The sequence below is a fragment of the Salvelinus alpinus genome, chromosome 9 (assembly GCF_045679555.1).
Source record: "Salvelinus alpinus chromosome 9, SLU_Salpinus.1, whole genome shotgun sequence".
Taxonomy (NCBI): Eukaryota; Metazoa; Chordata; class Actinopteri; order Salmoniformes; family Salmonidae; genus Salvelinus; species Salvelinus alpinus.
In genome coordinates this window covers 52,422,991-52,441,131 of record NC_092094.1, presented here as the reverse complement: position 1 = coordinate 52,441,131, position 18,141 = coordinate 52,422,991, and the positions used below count along the sequence as shown (strand labels likewise).

The following is an 18,141-nucleotide window of genomic DNA, read 5'->3' as shown; positions in this document are numbered from 1 at the left end:
ACATTCTCCCAATCTTCTTCTGGATCATCCAAATGCTCTCTAGCAAACTTCAGACGGGCCTGGACATGTACTGGCTTAAGCAGGGGGACACGTCTGGCACTGCAGGATTTGAGTCCCTGGCGGTGTAGTGTGTTACTGATGGTAGGCTTTGTTACTTTGGTCCCAGCTCTCTGCAGGTCATTCACTAGGTCCCCCCGTGTGGTTCTGGGATTTTTGCTCACCGTTCTTGTGATCATTTTGACCCCACGGGGTGAGATCTTGCGTGGAGCCCCAGATCAAGGGAGATTATCAGTGGTCTTGTATGTCTTCCATTTCATAATAATTGCTCCCACAGTTGATTTCTTCAAACCAAGCTGCTTACCTATTGCAGATTCAGTCTTCCCAGCCTGGTGCAGGTCTACAATTTTGTTTCTGGTGTCCTTTGACAGCTCTTTGGTCTTGGCCATAGTGGAGTTTGGAGTGTGACTGTTTGAGGTTGTGGACAGGTGTCTTTTATACTGATAACAAGTTCAAACAGGTGCCATTAATACAGGTAACGAGTGGAGGACAGAGGAGCCTCTTAAAGAAGAAGTTACAGGTCTGTGAGAGCCAGAAATCTTGCCTTTTTGTAGGTGAACAAATACTTATTTTCCACCATAATTTGCAAATAAATTCATAAAAAATCCTACAATGTGATTTTTTGGATTTTTTTTCTTCATTTTGTCTGTCATAGTTGAAGTGTACCTATGATGAAATTACAGGCCTCTCATCTTTTTAAGTGGGAGAACTTGCACAATTGGTGGCTGACTAAATACTTTTTTGCCCCACTATACATGCACATTAGCTTTTTCTCAAGAGTTGCTGAAAGAAAGAAATCATATTTCTCCACTCCTGATCCAGAGATAAAATTAACATTTGTTGTATAATTTTACTCCAAGAAATGCATAATTCTGCAGGAGTTAATATTATATTTGGCTACATGTGAGAGGTTATAGGCCTACAGTCAGTGTCCATATGTCAGTTACTATTCCATTTAACCCATATGAACTTAAATTAGGAATATTCTGTTTATTCATGAGTGGGATATCAAAGATGCATGTAAACAGCGTATACCGAATAAGACCTTAAGCGGGATATGATCTACTATCCGGAATACTGTGTGCATGTAAACGTGGTCACTGAGTACCACTCTTCATATTTTCAAGCATGGTGGTGGCTGCATCATGTTATGGGTTTGCTTGTCATCGGCAAGGACTAGGGAGTTTTTTGGGGGATAAAAATAAACGGAATAGAGCTGAGCACAGTCAAAATCCTAGAGGAAAACCTGGTTCAGTCTGCTTTCCAACACTGGGAGACAAATTCACCTTTCAGCAGGACAATAACCTAAAACACAAGGCCAAATATACACTGGAGTTGCTTACCACGAATGTTCCTGAGTGGCAAAATCTATGGCAAGACTTGAAATGGCTGTCTAGGAATGATCAACAACCAACTTAACAGAGCTTGAAGAATTCTTTTAATAATAAATGGGAAAATATTGTACAATCCAGGTGTGGAAAGCTCTTAGAGACTTACCCAGAAAGACTCAACACTATAATCACTGCCAAAGGTGATTCTATGTATTGACTCAGGGGGTTGAATACTTATCAAGAAATATTAGTGTTTTATTTTCCATTATTAAAAATAAAGTGTCGTTGACAATTTTTTAAATCTATTTTAATCTCACTTTGTAACAACAAAATGTGGAAAAAGTCAAGGGGTGTGAAGGCACTGAAGGTGTCACTGACTCTTATTGTTATTAAGGAATTGTGCATGCATGATATAGGCATGTGAAGTAACATCACTTTTCATGGGGGGCTGGCTGGAAAAAAAACATTTCATAGGGCCCTCCCTGCACACTTCGGAAGCTTCAACACAGACCATTATTGGTTTACACAAGTCAGGTCCACACACAAGTGCACCACACCCATATTCAGTGCCTGGTGTAAGTATTCACTATCCTAAAGTAATTAGGTTGTGTTGCACATTTCACAAATGTAAACAACCTTCTCCACACGTTTTGTCTTATCTTTATTAACGCCATCATAGCATCAACTTAAACAGCTATTAAGAAATGTTTCACCAATGTCTCCAACAACTAGAAGTATCCCAAATAGTGTGTTTTCAAGATGAAGGGTGGGGACTATAGCCTGGGACAGGTTGAAGATGTCCGAGAAGACGCCCGCCAGCTAGTCAGCACACACTCTGAGGACGAGGCCATGTGTGCCATCTGAGCCGGGTGCTTTGTTAGTATTAACAATTTTGAGAGTTTTCATCAGGTCAGCCGCGGAGAGGGAAAGCACCTGGTCTTCTGAAGCAGCGACAGTCTTCCTGGATGCCTTTTGCTCAATTAAGGTGTTAACGAGCTAGCTAACTATTTATTTGCCTAAACACTTATATTTGTAGGTGAATACTTTGCTGTCTATTCATTAATACCAATATGTCAATATGCTAGTGTCAGTGTTCAGTAGCATGTTAGCTAGCACAACAGCTAAGGTAGCCACAATATGAGCTGACTTGACATTAAAGCAAAACTTCATTTTTTATATATATTTTTGTCTTCGAATAAACAGTTTCTGCTTTGTCATTATAGTGTATTGTGTGTAGATTTAATCCATTTTAGAATAAGGCTGTAACGTAACAAAATGTGTAAAAAGTCAAGGGGTCTGAATACTTCCCGAAAGCCTGTATGCAGCCGTTTTCTTTAACGATTAGTTAGGTTAAAGTTAAGAGACAAAAGTAGTCTGTATAGCAATCCTGCTGGGCACAGACGTCAATTCAACGTCTATGCCACGTTGGTTCAACGTAATTTCATTGAAACAATTTTGAGTCAACCAGTGTGTGCCCAGTTGGATGATAGTCATGTCAACCACCTCTTATTAATCTTCTACTGAAACCTGTGTATTGCCTCGTTCACGTCATGTCGGGGACTCGGAAATACGACATCCCTACTGGGAAAAAGGAGGAAACTCAGGTATGATCTCTGGAGCCCGATCTTTCCTACGTGCTAAACTCTGACGTCATGCACCACTGAAAATGGCAGCAAACGGGGCTGCGATTTCGTCAGTCAATGGTGAGAAGGGTTCTTGTGTTCCTCCGATCACTCCAACGTAACGTGAACGCGGCATAATATATCCCCAGTGAAGGCAGGGGCCTATCTCATATCTTCAATAACTCTATGGAAGGAAGTGAACATTTCCCATGTTAAGCATATGGAATGAATTGTACATTTTATGACTTTTAATACCGTTTTATACACTTTCTTGACATGTACTGTAATTATTTTGTGCACTACAATTCTGACAATGGAAAATACTAAGTGATTAATCAGAGAAGAAATAACTTAGTAAAACTGTTACATTAATCATTGTAATACACAAACAAGAGAAAGGAGAGTATAGAGGAGACATTGTATTGTTGACATTTAGGATAAAGAAGTTGAAAGCAAGGGTTATTTGATGTCAGATAGGAAGATAACTGTTCAAAAATAATTGTCTCCATCACCTTTCTCCTGTTTCTCATCGTTCTATCGTCACCCCATGTGTAGTGGGGAAATGACTACACCAAAAGAATAGAGGCCAAAGAAACCATATTGAGGTTGTCTGCAGGGCCAGCCCTAGCCTTTTGGGGGCCCTAAGCGAGATTTGGTTAAGGCCCCCTCCCCAACTTGCGGGCAAAACATTTTAGTGGAGAGAAAAATTGGTCAAAGACTCCAGCCACCGAAGTCATAGACTGATCTCTCTGCTACCGCACAGTGCACCAAGTCTGGAACCAACAGGACCCTGAACAGCTTCTACCCCCAAGCCATAAGACTGCTAAACAAGACTGCTAAATAGCTAATCAAATGGCTACTTGGACTACCTGCTTTGTCCCTTTTTTTCACTAACTCAATGCACACACACAATGGACTCTACTCACACATTCTTACACTGACACAAAGTACGTGTGGATAGCTGGGTTGGGTGGTCCAGAGGGTGACTAGACTTCCCGTGCGGAAGTTGGAGAATTTAGCATTTTTCAAACACCTGAAACATGCCTTTCCTTTGTTTCTAGAGCCATAGTCATTATGCTTAATTCTATGTAAAAATAAATATATATATGTCTGCATATCTAAGCATACCTCGTCGGGGGCGACCTCTTATGCCTGGAGCTGGCCCTAGTGAGTGAGAGAGTGAGATCAGGTAAAGTTCTGGAGATGAAGAAATACAGGTACTGTATGTGGAACTTTAGTTAGACCCGTATGGCGTATCAATACCACTTAGAATCTGTCCCAGTTCAATGAGAGGATGTCTAAACACAAATGGGGAATGTCAGCCATGAAGTATTCCAATGACAGTGATCTGAAATATACACTGTATTCCCAATGTAGTGCACTACTATTGACCTGGTCAGAAGTGGGTGTCATTTGGGACAGAGCCATTAACTCTCCTGTGTATGCAAATCTTTCTCTACCTCATATGTCTTCTTTATCGTTATCTCCTCCCCTCCTCCCTCTACTCTCACCACACCACAAACCAGCTTCAATACAATCCATTTAAAAGTAAAATACATACCTCGGAATACTATTACTATAGTGTTTGTTAATGTCATCTGTTAATGTCAGACATAAACATCCAAACAAAAAGTACCGGTGAAACGCAGTATTTAACGTTTTAGGAACTTGCTTATCCTATTCGAAAAGAAATTTGACAATCCAAATCATGACCTTGTTTTTGTTGTATTTATTTCCCATCACCAGAAATATTTTTGAATCACTGAACAATAGAAGGCCTAACTTAATCTATTCCTAACTCTGGATAGTTGATTTAAAAGACGATACATCTACAACGATATTAGCGCAATATATTGAGTGGCAAATCATTGTTTGGTCAGTAGCACCACCTGTTGGACAGGTTTAATGTTGCGCCTGAGAATTATGGGTGGATAAAATATGCCAAATTTAGGGCTGGTTTCCCGGACAGCTCCATTGAACATGCTTTTAAGTCTAGTACTAGGCTTAATCTGTGTCCGAGAAACCATTCAAAATAGTTTAGTTAGCAAGTAAGCGAAACTACCTGTCCCATGCCACTGAGGAAAATTGCATAGAGAGTGATAACCAATAGAAAACATCAATGGTTCTCAATGCAAACCAATATACATCAAAAACATACACCATGGGGAATGTACAAGATTAAAACATTGCATTTTATAGAATATAAATACATTACATTTTTATTAAGTATATCTCTGAAGATCTAATCAGTCCGATGAAGTAACTGCAGAAAAAAAACTAAGCCGAATGAAGCATCACCATATGGGGACTGTCACCACCAGCATGACTAGTATCTATGTGGGCCCCTACCACAGTTTACACAGCTCAGCAGTATCATTAGCTCCATAGAGACGAAACCCAGGATAGAGGGGCTGAGGAAATGTGGTGTGGACTCTGTGGAGGAGGGTCATTGTGTCAGAGACGCTGTAGAAGGACAGAGTACCTGCCTTGTGATCCAGGTACACTCCCACTCTGGAGGACCAAGGGCCTGGTACATTAGTCACAACATTATTGTGTATGAAACGATAACCACCCATAGAGCACCCTAAACTCCAGGACTTGTCATTGGATCCGAATGCATGACCTGCCCTTGTTCTGCTGATGTCTTTATATGAGACTGCTGTATGAACCCAGTGCCCACTCCACTCCACCTCCCAGTAACAGCATCCAGACAGACCCTCTCTACACAGAACCTGGTAGTAGTTGGTGAATCTGTCTGGATGGTTAGGATATGGTTGGGCTTGATCTGTAAAGATGACCTTTCTCTTCCCTTCAGTCAGAAAGAGTTCTTCACATGCTGTGTTTGGGTCCAGTGTGAGCTGACAGGAATCTGGGAGAAGAGCAGAGCAGAGACCAGCAGAGTTTAGAACAACAAGTTGTCAAATAATGTATCCACACTGTAATTTTTTTTTACTGGCAGCACAGTAGCCAGTAGGTTACTGTAGATTTACAGGAAAATGTTTTTTTGGTGCTACAAAAATACAGTATGGGTTGGTACTGCATTATAGTAAATGATTGGCAGCACAGTAGCCAGTAGGTTGCTGTATTCTGTGGCTGTACCATTTCCCACCATGCACCATAATTTACAGTATGCTGCAGTAAATGAACAGCAAAACAGGTAATACAGTACTTTATTGTAAAATTACAGCAATTGCTAACAGTGTAGCTGAATGTCATTGAGCCCCCATAATGCATTGCTTTTAAAGTACTGTAACAAAGAATTCCAGTAGCTAACTAAGATTTTTAGCTGTACATTTTCACCAATTTGTTACAGTGTACCCTGTCTTTGATTATAGCAGAGCAGAGATCAAAGGAGCAAGACAATGAATCAGATAGCTGCAGTACCCAGTCTTTGACTATATCTACTATTGCTTTAGTATATATTCCTATCTCAGGGTTTGTGAGGAGTGTCCGTAAAAAGAGAATTAGTGATAGAGATAGCATCAACTGAGATTACACCAATCGGATTAAAACAGTTGTTACATTAATATTGAGGTCTATTTAACTTGACCAGTTCTGCACACACAGACACACCCTCTTCTGCGCTAAACTATGCCGTTGGCTTTTCTTTGCTGCTTGATATTGCTGCCGCGGTAACATCGCTTCTACCCGCTATACATTGTCTGTTTTCTGCTAGCCTCAACACCACCCCAGCCTCCACCTGTTTGGTTCTGCTATTTGTTCCTGTCAGGGGGATTGGTATATATCTCGCTCACTGCCTGTTGTTGATTGATAATGGTAATAACGGTACTCATTGATATGGCATTGAGGCATCCCCTGAAGTAGCATTGCCTAATGCCAAGACCAAATGTATTGTCATCTATTTTCTAATAAATGGTAAAACGAATATGTGGGTTTCCTGTCTAAACTGTTAGTTACTTTGAATAAAGAGACTCACATTGTAAGAACTGTTCTCTGGTCTTGGGCTCTGTAGGCAAAACATCCACTACAGACAAACAAACACATTCACAGTGAGAGGGCATGTTATCGTCATACCATATTGCACATGTACAGTGCATTGTTATGTTACAGTGCATTATTACATTACAGCCTTATTCTAAAGTGAATTTAATTGTTGTTTCACCCTCAATCTAAACACAATATCCCATAATGACAAAGCAAAAACAGATATTTTAAAAATGTATAAAAAAATCAAATATTATATTTATATAAGTATTCAGACCGTTTACTCAAGACTTTGTTAAAGCACTTTTGGCAGCGATTACAACCTCAAGTCTTCTTAGGTATGACGCTACAAGCTTGGGACTTTCTCCCATTCTTCTCTGCAGATCCTCTCAACCTCTGTCAGGTTTAATGGGGAGCGTCGCTACACAGCTATTTTCAGGTCTCTCCAGAGATGTTCGATCGGGTTCAAGTCCGGGTTCTGGCTAGGTCACTCAAGGACATTCAGAGACTTGTCCCGAAGCCACTCCTGCATTGTCTTGGCTGTGTGCTTAGGGTCATTGTCCTGTTGGAAGCTGAACCTTCGACCTTCTCCTGAACGCTCTGGAGCAGGTTTTCATCAAGGATCTCTCTGTACTTTGCTCTGTTCATCTTTCCCTCGATCCTGACTAGTTTCCCAGTCCCTGCCGCTGATAAACCTACCCACAGCATGATGCTGCCACCACCATGTTTCACCGTAGAGATGGTGCCAGGTTTCCTCCAGACGTGACGCTTGGTATTCAGTTAAATCTTGGTTTCATCAGACCAGAGAATCTTGTTTCTCATGGTCTGAGAGTTCATTAGGTGCCTTTTGGCAAACTCTAAGTCTTTTACTGAGGAGTGGCTTCCGTCTGGCCACTCTACCGTAAAGGCCTGATTGGAAGGTTCTCCTTTTGGAAGGTTCTCACATCTCCACAGAGGAACTCTGGAGCTCTGTCAGAGTGAACATCGGGTTCTTGGTCACATCCCTGAGGTAATCAGTTTGGACAGGCGGCCAGTTCTAGGAAGAGTCTTGGTGGTTCAAAAACTTCTTCCATTTAAGAATGATGGAGGCCACTGTGTTCTTGGGGACCTTCAATGCTGCAGAGTTTTCCCCAGATCTTTGCCTCGACACTATCCTGTCTCGGAGCTCTATGGACAATTCCTTCGACCTCATGGCTTGGTTTTTGCTCTGACATGCACTGTCAACTGTGGGACCTTATATAGACAGGTGTGTGCCTTTCCAAATCATGTCCAATCAATTGAATTTATCAGAGGTGGACTCCAATCAAATTGTAGAAACATCTCAAGGATGATTCATGGAGACAGTATGCACCTGAGGTAAATTTCCTGTCTCATAGCAAAGGGTCTGAATATTTATGTAAATAAGGTATTTCTGTTTTTTTTAAATAAATTAACAAAAATTTGTAAACACCTGTTTTCGCTTTGTCGTTATGTGGTATTGTGTGTAGATTGATGAGGATTTTTTTTATTTAACCCATTTTAGAATAAGGCTGTAACGTAACAAAATGTGGAAAAAGTCGAGGGGTCTGAATACTTTCCGAATGCACTGTATATGAATTGTAGGGATCTTTCAGTGATCTAAAGTTGATGTTCTTATTATTTTCAACACACCTGTAGTCGAGATCTTTGTCCATTCTCCTTTAAGGAAGTATTCTAGTTTCTCTCTCAGCTCAGACACAGTCTTACTCACATATCCAAAGAACTGAAGAGGACGGACAGTGATGCTGGGAAAGTCTGAAGATACACTGGGACTGGAGAGAGACTGATAACTCTGGACGGACAGACAGACAGTCAGACAAATAATTGAGAGTTTCATCCATTCTACACTGATGTGTTACATGTACAGTTGAAGTCGGAAGTTTACATACACTTAGGTTGGAGTCATAAAAACTAGTTTTTCAACCACTCCACAAATTTCTTGTTAACAAACTATAGTTTTGGCAAGTCGGTTAGAACATCTACTTTGTGCATCACACAAGTAATTTTTCCAACAATTGTTTACAGACAGATTATTTCACTTATTATTCACTGTATCACAATTCCAGTGGGTCAGAAGTTTACATACACTAAGTTGACTGTGCCTTTAAACAGCTTGGAAAATTCCAGAAAATGATGTCATGGCTTTAGAAGCTTCTGATATGCTAATTGACAACATTTGAGTCAATTGGAGGTGTACCTGTGGATGTATTTCAAGGCCTACCTTCAAACTCGGTGCGTCTTTGCTTGACATCATGGGAAAATCAAAAGAAATCAGACAAGACCTCAGAAAAACAATTGTAGACCTCCACAAGTCTGGTTCATCCTTGGGAGCAATTTCCAAATGCCTGAAGGTACCACGTTCATCTGTACAAACAATAGTACGCAAGTATAAACAGCATGGGACCACACAGCCGTCATACCGCTCAGGAAGGAGACGCGTTCTGTCTCTTAGAGATTAACGTACTTTGGTGCGAAAAGTCCAAATCAATCCCAGAACAACAGCAAAGGACCTTGTGAAGATGCTGGAGGAAACGGGTACAAAAGTATCTATATCCACAGTAAAACGAGTCCTATATCAACATAACCTGAAAGGCCGCTCAGCAAGGAAGAAGCCACTGCTCCAAAACCGCCATAAAAAAGCCAGACTACGGTTTACAACTGCACATGGGGACAACGATCGTACTTTTTGGAGAAATGTCCTCTGGTCTGATGAAACAAAAATAGAACTGTTTGGCCATAATGACCATCGTTATGTTTGGAGGAAAAAGGGGGAGGCTTGCAAGCCGAAGAACACCATCCCAACCATGAAGCACGGGGGTGGCAGCATCATGTTGTGGGGGTGCTTTGCTGCAGGAGGGACTGGTGCACTTCACAAAATAGATGGCATCATGAGGATGGAAAATGATGTGGATATATTGAAGAAACATCTCAAGACATCAGTCAGGAAGTTAAAGCTTGGTCGCAAGGGTCTTCCAAATGGACAATGACCCCAAGCATACTTCCAAAGTTGTGGCAAAATGGCTTCAGGATAAAAAGTCAAGGTATTGGAGTGGCCATCACAAAGCCCTGACCTCAATCCTATAGAAAATGTGTGGGCGAGCAAGGAGGCCTACAAACCTGACTCAGCTACACCAGCTCTGTCAGGAGGAATGGGCCAAAATTCACCCAACTTATTGTGGGAAGCTCTTGGAAGGCTATCCAAAACATTTGAGCCAAGTTAAACAATTTAAAGGCAATGCTACCAAATACTAATTGAATGTATGTAAACTTCTGACCCACTGGGAATGTGATGAAAGAAATAAAAGCTGAAATAAATAATTCTCTCAACTATTATTCTGACATTTCACATTCTTAAAATAAAGTGGTGATCCTAACTGACCTAAGACAGGGAATTTTTACTCAGATTAAATGTCAGGAATTGTGAAAAACTGAGTTTAAAGGTATTTGGCTAAGGTATATGTAAACTTCTGACTTCAACTGTATCAAGGCAATATAGTTACCTGCAGGAAATGGATGTGGTCCTCTGTGTGTGAGAGCTGGTCCAGCTCAGCGTTTCTCTTCCTCAGTTCAGCTATCTCCTGCTTCAGTTGCTCCAGAAGTCCTTCAGCCTGACTCACTTGAGCCTTCTCTTGGGCTCTGATCAGCTCCTTCACTTCAGAGCACCTTCTCTCAATGGAGCGGATCAGCTGAGTAAAGATCTTCTCAGTGTCCTCCACTGCTGCCTGTGCAGAGTGCTTTTAGGACAGACAGAGAGAGAGAGAGAGAGAGAGAGAGAGAGAGAGAGAGAGAGAGAGAAGAGAAGGCTTCATGTTAAACAGTCTATTCTCTCTTTAACTAGGAGCCCAGACAGCCTGTTCCCCACAGTGGGGATCAGTGAGTTTGGAGAGGGGTCTCTCTCTATCTCTGAGAGAAGTGAAAAGGTGCATCTCTTGTCAATAATATTCACCTTGAGAGACTCCACAGCCTGTTGGAGCTCCTTCAACTCCTTCTCTCTCTTCTGGACTCTCTGCTGGACCTTCTGCTGACTCATCCCCAGTTGCTTCTGTGGAAAGTCACTATTCAATGAGTTATCAAGCTTTATGTGTCCAGTAGTTCCACTAACACAGTAATGAGACATAGGTCTATAGAGAGTAAGGTCTAAAATAATGAGGAAATACCTTTGCAATATGATAATTGATATGTTGCTATGTAAACCTACATGTAATCAAGTAGTTTACACTGAACTTTGGAGTCATGAAAGGACATATTCCGAATGATGATGGTGTTTGACTTGAGAAAATGGTGATACATTTGAAGCCTCTAGGTTAAAGTAATTGTGTACCACATCATACATTCCGTATTATATGGTCATGTCCATGTAAATGACCCATGAGCACCAGCATGTGAAGTTCATAGGAGCATATCAAATTGGGTGTCAAATGAAAGCTAAGAGTCTATATTTTTGGGAAATGAAGGCATAGATACATTTTTCAACCATTTTCCATTTTAAAAATTAGGCATATGTTTCCATCCACAGTTTTTATGCGAGTAAAGTCATGCTATATACAAAAATGTATCACAACAGCTTTGAAGGAAACAGGAAGTTTCCGTACAATTTTATAAATGCCGACAGATCATTTCTTTGTGAGACATGGTGGGAGGGATCTTTTTAAAATGTATTATGCTAGACATTGTGGAAATGCCTTTACGGCGCAAATATTGATATAACAACCATCCAATCGAAGTAAATATGGGAGTCACGCGATGGCATGGTGTGTGGTCCTCCAACTACTACTCGGGAAACCATGAAGTTTATTAGGCTACAGATGAAATTAATTATTATGAATTTCACAGGGTGGTGAAAGTGCACAGTGACCTTTCCAATAAATATTGAGGGTCTTATTCTAGTGACATGATGATTGATGCTTGACCGCAGTTTGACAAATAAAAAATGTCTCGCTCTTATCCATAATAATCTCATCCTGTAAACTAACCTACCCGCACAGCCTACCCACCTGCCAAGACCAGAGTAGGACATTTGCTATTTAACGCAACAGGTTTTGTGACAAACCTTTAGATTTTTATTCGGTACATGAAAATGTAAGCAAAAAAAGTATATTTTGTGTGCACTACGTCATCACGCACTGATTCGTATGTCAACATGTCAGTTTGGTGGATGTGCATATTTTCTTTATGCAGATTTTTTTTATATTTGCATGAAAATCTGTCGCCAATTGGATCGAAACCTAGCAACTAATGGCTTTGATTTCTGGTCAAACAGGTGGAAAAGGAGTTTTAGATGTAAAAAAGTCTTAAAATGTATTAGAAATACAAGTACAGACCCCTGCCAATTAATATCAACACTTATATGTAGTTTTGGATAAAATATTTTCCTTCTGTAAGTTTAAGAAACATGTGACATCCCCAGGTGGTAAATTAAATAATAGACCAATAAGAAAGAGTTCCAAACATCTCTGCCAATAACAGCTAGTTTTCAGTTTTCCCCTCCCCACTCAGACCACTCCCAGACAGTCCAAACTAAATTCTTGCTTGAGAAATGTATCTTCGCTAAGAAGCTATTTGTTTCTTTTAGACCATTTTAATTGAAAACAATCATGATTTGGTATTGAAATAAAATAAAAATGTCTGCATTGAACCTTTAAGATATTTTCAAATTTCACTCATGAGGGAGGATAATGAAAGTTCACAGAAGTAACAAGTAAAGGTAGACCTACCAATTAGTTAGTGTTTTCATTGATAATTTAAAAAATTATCATTATTAAGTCATTAAAACTCGTAATTCTGTTACCAAATTAGGAACGTCCATATCTGAACCAATCATAGAAGTCTATGTTTTATAAGTTTGTACAGCACAGTAAAGAAAAGTTTTTTATAGTTCAGTACAGCACACTAGAGTACAGTATAATGTACTGCATTGTACTGAACTCTACTGTGATGTACTGTGCTGTACTGTGATGTCCAAAATTGTGAAACAAAGACGTCTACAATAGGTTCAGATTGGGTCCAGCGTCGTCCAGGTTAGGGGAGGGTTTGGCTGGGGGGGCTTTACTTGGCTCATCGCACTCTAGCGACTCCTTGTGGTGGGCCGGGCACCTGCAGGCTGACCTGAGTCGTCAGGTGTGTTTCCTCAGACACATTGGTGCGGCTGGCTTCCGGGTTAAGCAGGCGGGTGTTAAGAAGTGGGGTTTGGCGGGTCATGTTTCGGAGGACGCATGACTCGAACCTTCGCCTCGCATGCGCGTTGGGGAGTTGCAGCGATGACACAAGATTAAAATTGGGTAGAAAAAAAAATTCTAAATAAAAAGAATAATAGCCAGTGTGTAGAATAAAATCCATATATGTAAAGGATTATATTGCATATTTCTAACGTTCTGTACCTATTCAGGATACATCACCAATGACTTTCATATCCATAATTATGCATTTCTGTGTAGTACAGATCAGGGACACATGATGTAATTCCGTCATAACTGACACCCCCATTCTTTATGCAGACATCTTTGAATCTTAATTCAGAGTAGATATTTAAGAGTTTTTGGAAAACGCGGTCGCATAAAAAACTGAGGGAGATTTGACCGTAATTCTGTTGCCAAACTTTGCATCTGCACAGTTCTTCCAGTAAATGGGATATTGTGAATTTTTCTGTGTAGACTGTTCCAAGTAGTTCTTGTGCATAGTCGTATGGTTTGCTAAGCTTTGAAATCAATGGTTTGTAAATGTAATGTAAATGTTTTTGTTTGGCATACATTTTAAAGTGAAAAATCGGAGTCTCATCTTAATTCCGTTGATATGAAATTGCCCATGTGCTCCAAACTGCAAAAAAAAAAAAGCTATTCCAATTCCAAAGTGCTTAAAGAGCGACTGCCCCAAAAAGCTACTTCTTGTTTTGAAAATGGCCTATATGGCATCGATATGAGTAAGAAACATTTATTTCAGTATCAAAATTGACTACAAAGTGTAAATAGGATAATTTTGGTAGTAAAGTCTGGTATGACTATGTCATGGTATGTCACAGAATGAAGGGTACTGTAACAGTTTTCCGTAGGTTGGGTTTATTTGAATCCTGCTCACAGCTGGCAGCACTCAAGTAATCATCAATTCAAAACACAGCTGCACAAGATTCACTCTTAATGCCCATGGCAAAGATTGCTGATTATATTGACAAGATATTAGAGTGACCGCTCTAACAATGGAAATACAAGTCCTCAAAGAAGGAAGGTAGGCAGGAGGAGGCGAGATCAGGTGGGACCATTCTAGCCAATGAGCGGGCCAACGAGCGAGTGGCGCAGTGGTCTAAGGCACTGCATCTCAGTGCAAGAGGTGTCACTACAGTCCCTGGTTCGAATCCAGGCTGTATCACATCCGGCCGTGATTGGGAGTCCCATAGGTCAGCGTATAATTGGCCCAGCGTAGTCCGGGTTTGGCCGTCATTGTAAATAAGAATTTGTTCTTAACTGACTTGTCTAGTTAAATAAAGGTTAAAATACACGTGTGAACAGCACACCATAGAGATAGATAGAGGACTCATCTTTGTATCTGTGGCAATATAACGACTTTGACAGCATGGGCAGCGCCATTAACCATCTTCATTTTAAAGTAGTCAATTTTCTGTTCATTGGCTGATTGCTCCCAACTCATAGGAATCCCCACCCAGTTGACTACTTTAAAATGGTGGAAGCCCTCAATGGCAATGTCTAACACGGCTTATATCCAATATCTATTTATACCTATGACAATATAAAGTAGTTTTGGGTAATTTGTCAAAATGCCACTTATATCAGTGCATTCGTAACAACCTAGCCATTTTTGAAACTTCAATTCGATCAAATAAGCCTCACGTTGCCTAATATATTGATAAAAGTCACCTTGTCCGAGAGAAAGATTTACATGGTTATCAAAACGTCACACTAGGGTAAGCCTACACGAAACACAACCCTTATTTTAAGTGTTTTTAAAATACCCATATGGGAAAAATGAATGGTGGAAAAACGATTGGAACCATTTCGCTGTTTGACCCTTAGATTTTAGGAGTATGACACCTCCTCTGTGGGGCTCTATTAGTGGAAACCAAGACTGTTCTCAGGGCAAGACCACTGGTTTTGACTAGGAGAAGTTACTTTTCATAGCAGGTTAGGAGAAATTACACAGCAAGTTAGGATAATTAACATGGCAGGTTAGGCTAATTAGGTTAGGGTTTGCTAAAATTATCCCTGAGTGTACAAAACATTAGGAACACCTTCAATGCTTCCCACGGTTGTGTCAAGTTGGCTGGTAGTGGATCTCTACTCTAAATAGCTTATTCCATCTTATCCCACAGATGCTCTATTGGATTGAGATCTGGTGACTGGGCAGGCCACTGCAGTAAGCTGAAATCACTGTCATGTTCGTGGAACCATTCCTAGACAATCCTAGCCTTGTGACATGGGGCATTATCCTGCTGAAAAAAATCCATTCTCAGATTGATAAACTGCTGCCATGAAGGTATGCACCTGATTGTTAATGATATTTATATATCCTGTGGCATTCAATCAATTAATCAAATGTATTTATAAAGCCCTTTTTACATCAGCCGATGTCACAAAGTGCTATACAGGAACCCAGCCTAAAACCCCAAACAGCAAGCAATGCAGATGTAGAAGCACGGTGGCTAGGGAAAAACTTCCTAGAAAGGCAGGAACCTAGGAAGAAACCTAGAGAGGAACCGGGGTCCACTTTTAAAAAGGGGCCCAATCTGTGCCATGAAAACACACCCAGTCAAAGTAACCAGATGTGGTATGGTGTTGATATCGTGTGTATCAAAAAAGTGCAAAAGGAGCGTGCATTGCGGTTCGCAAAATGATCGATGCATGAAGTGGACAGCTTTGATTTTCGGAGCAGGGCACCGGTGAAAGGTGTTCTCTGGCATTAGTTGGACATTGATAATCAATATTTTAGGCAAAAGAAATTCTCGGAGTAGATTATGCACGCCGCTTGACCTGTATGGAGAATGGGGGAAAGGAGCAAAGTGTATCTGAATTATTGATGTTTGATGAGTATTTACCACCCTGTGTAAAGTTGGGATATTTAAGATACGCTGTAAGAGCGTTCGTGTAAAACCCGATGCAATGCATGAAGTGTAAAAAAGTTGGCCATGTGTCAAGTGTTTGCAGAAGGAAAGAATATGTAATTGAATAGTCTGTAAATGTACATTGTTGCAACTGTGGTAGGGATCATATTTCCAAATTCCCCGAGTGCCCTGTTAGGGTGAAAGAGGTTGAGGTGTCAAGGATCAGGGCTTTACAGCAAATCTCCTATGTGGAGGCGTTGAAGGGGCAAGAGGCCACATTTCTGAAGAAGATATAGTGGCGGATGCACCACAACCAAATGTTATATGTCAATCAAGTGATCTGGATACACTTATTGTGAAGGTGGATTTTGTAGCATTTATAGCCACAGTTATTAATTGTACTGCACAGGTATCCAAGAAGTCCAAGAAGCTGGACATCATTATATCTGCAGCCGAGAAGCTTTTGGGCCTCTAAGACTTAACGGCAGAACCACTGCAAGGACGACTGTCGCCAGGTAATGTCCCGCCATCAAAGGATCCTTCTGAGCGTAGTGTGACTAAAACAAAAAAGCAGGCTGATTTAGTTTAATTCACAGTTCGTTATTATTTTTGTTTTTTACCCCGCATTTTTTCCTTTTTGGAACTTTATTATCCACCTGTACAGTAGGTGGCGGAATACACATATAATTGTTGCGAACGCCATTATACCAAAGATGAGACGACTAGTTTTCATGCAATTTCTTTCACTTGAGAAATACTGCGGCAAACATCTTAGTGAGATGTACAATTGCGCACCTAACACCTTCTCTGCAAAAAATGTCCAAATGAATTACGGATTTCTTGCGTTATCTTAGATGAATTCAGATATAATATTTTGAGAAAGTGCAGTGGCTTACGGCGTCTCTAGGGACAAACAGTAATATTGCGTTTTTCAAGCGAATGTATTTTAAGGGGGTATGCGAGCGCACACGTTCACTTCGCCTAGCTGAGTTCTACTATGAGCAACACGAACCTATGTATACGGAAGAGTGTGCAAAGCTGTCATCAAGGCAAAGGGCGGCTACTTTGAAGAATCTCAAATAAAACAAATCTATTTTGATTTGTTTGACCTTTTTGGGTTACTACATGATTCCATATGTGTTATTTCATAGTTTTGATCTCTTCACTATTATTCTACAATGTAGAAAATAGTGAAAATAAAGAAAAACCCTTGAATGAGTAGGTGTGTCCAAACTTTTGACTGGTACTTTATATTCTCACAGTTTGTGTTACTTCTGCTGTGGGTCAATTATATTTTAAATATATATCATTCAAACAGACTTAGTTCCTACTGTATCTTTAAGTCTTTGTTCATCAGACAGTCACCAACAAGTTGAACAGGTCCTACCTGTTTCTCAGTTCTCTCTGCTGCAGCTGACACTGTATCATGGCCTTTATGTACATCCATCACACACAGCATACAGATACACTGCTGATGTGTACGACAGTAAAACTCCAGCAGTTTGTCATGATGAGAGCAGATCTTCTCCTGTAGTTGAGATGTGGCTTTAATCAATTTGTGCTTCTTAAAGGCAGGAACTTCATAGTGAGGTTGGAGGTGAGTTTCACAGTAAGAGGCCAAACACGCCAAACAGGACATGAGGGCTTTCTGCTTTCTGGTCCCAGTGCAGAAATCACACGCCACATCTCCAGGTCCAGCATAGCACAGAGTAGGAGGGGTAGCAGCCTGGAGTACTGTCTTCTTCAGTTTCTCAACTACCTCAGCCAACATATTATTTTTCCTCAGAGTAGGCCTTGGAGTGAAGGTCTGTCTGCACTGGGGACAGCTATAGACCCCTTTCAGAACATTCTTATCCCAGCAGTCCTCAATACACCTCCAACAGTAACTGTGTCCACAGGCAGTAGTGACTGGCTCCTTCAGTAGATCCAGACAGACAGAACAACAGAACTGGTCCTGATCCAGGAGAACTCCTTGCTGAGCCATTTGGACTGTTGTTCACTCTCACACAGACAGATACTCAGATCAGCTTTGTTTTCTCAGAAGATAATTTGTGGGAGGGAGAGGGACTTCCTGGTTCTGCCAGAGGGGTGGGGTTAGAAAGAGAGAGAGAGAACTGGGGCG

General features: G+C 40.7%; 1 protein-coding gene across 2 annotated transcripts; it reads right to left on the bottom strand.

Annotated features, from left to right (window-relative positions):
• Positions 1–4,723: 4,723 nt before the first annotated feature.
• On the bottom strand, positions 4,724–18,057 carry LOC139530323 (E3 ubiquitin/ISG15 ligase TRIM25-like). Of its 2 annotated transcripts, none has more exons than XM_071326622.1 (6): positions 17,407–18,057; positions 10,920–11,015; positions 10,474–10,707; positions 8,606–8,765; positions 6,948–6,995; positions 4,724–5,879 (listed from the first exon to the last, which is right to left on the bottom strand). In XM_071326622.1, the coding sequence occupies exons 1-6, from the start codon at positions 18,001–18,003 to the stop codon at positions 5,356–5,358; spliced, it is 1,659 nt and encodes a 552-aa protein (XP_071182723.1). In that variant the 5' UTR covers positions 18,004–18,057; the 3' UTR covers positions 4,724–5,355. The 2 variants fall into 2 exon arrangements, with proteins under 2 accessions (XP_071182723.1, XP_071182724.1); XM_071326623.1 differs by having other exon boundaries at positions 5,184–5,879; positions 8,685–8,765.
• Between the last annotated feature and the right edge of the window lie 84 nt (positions 18,058–18,141).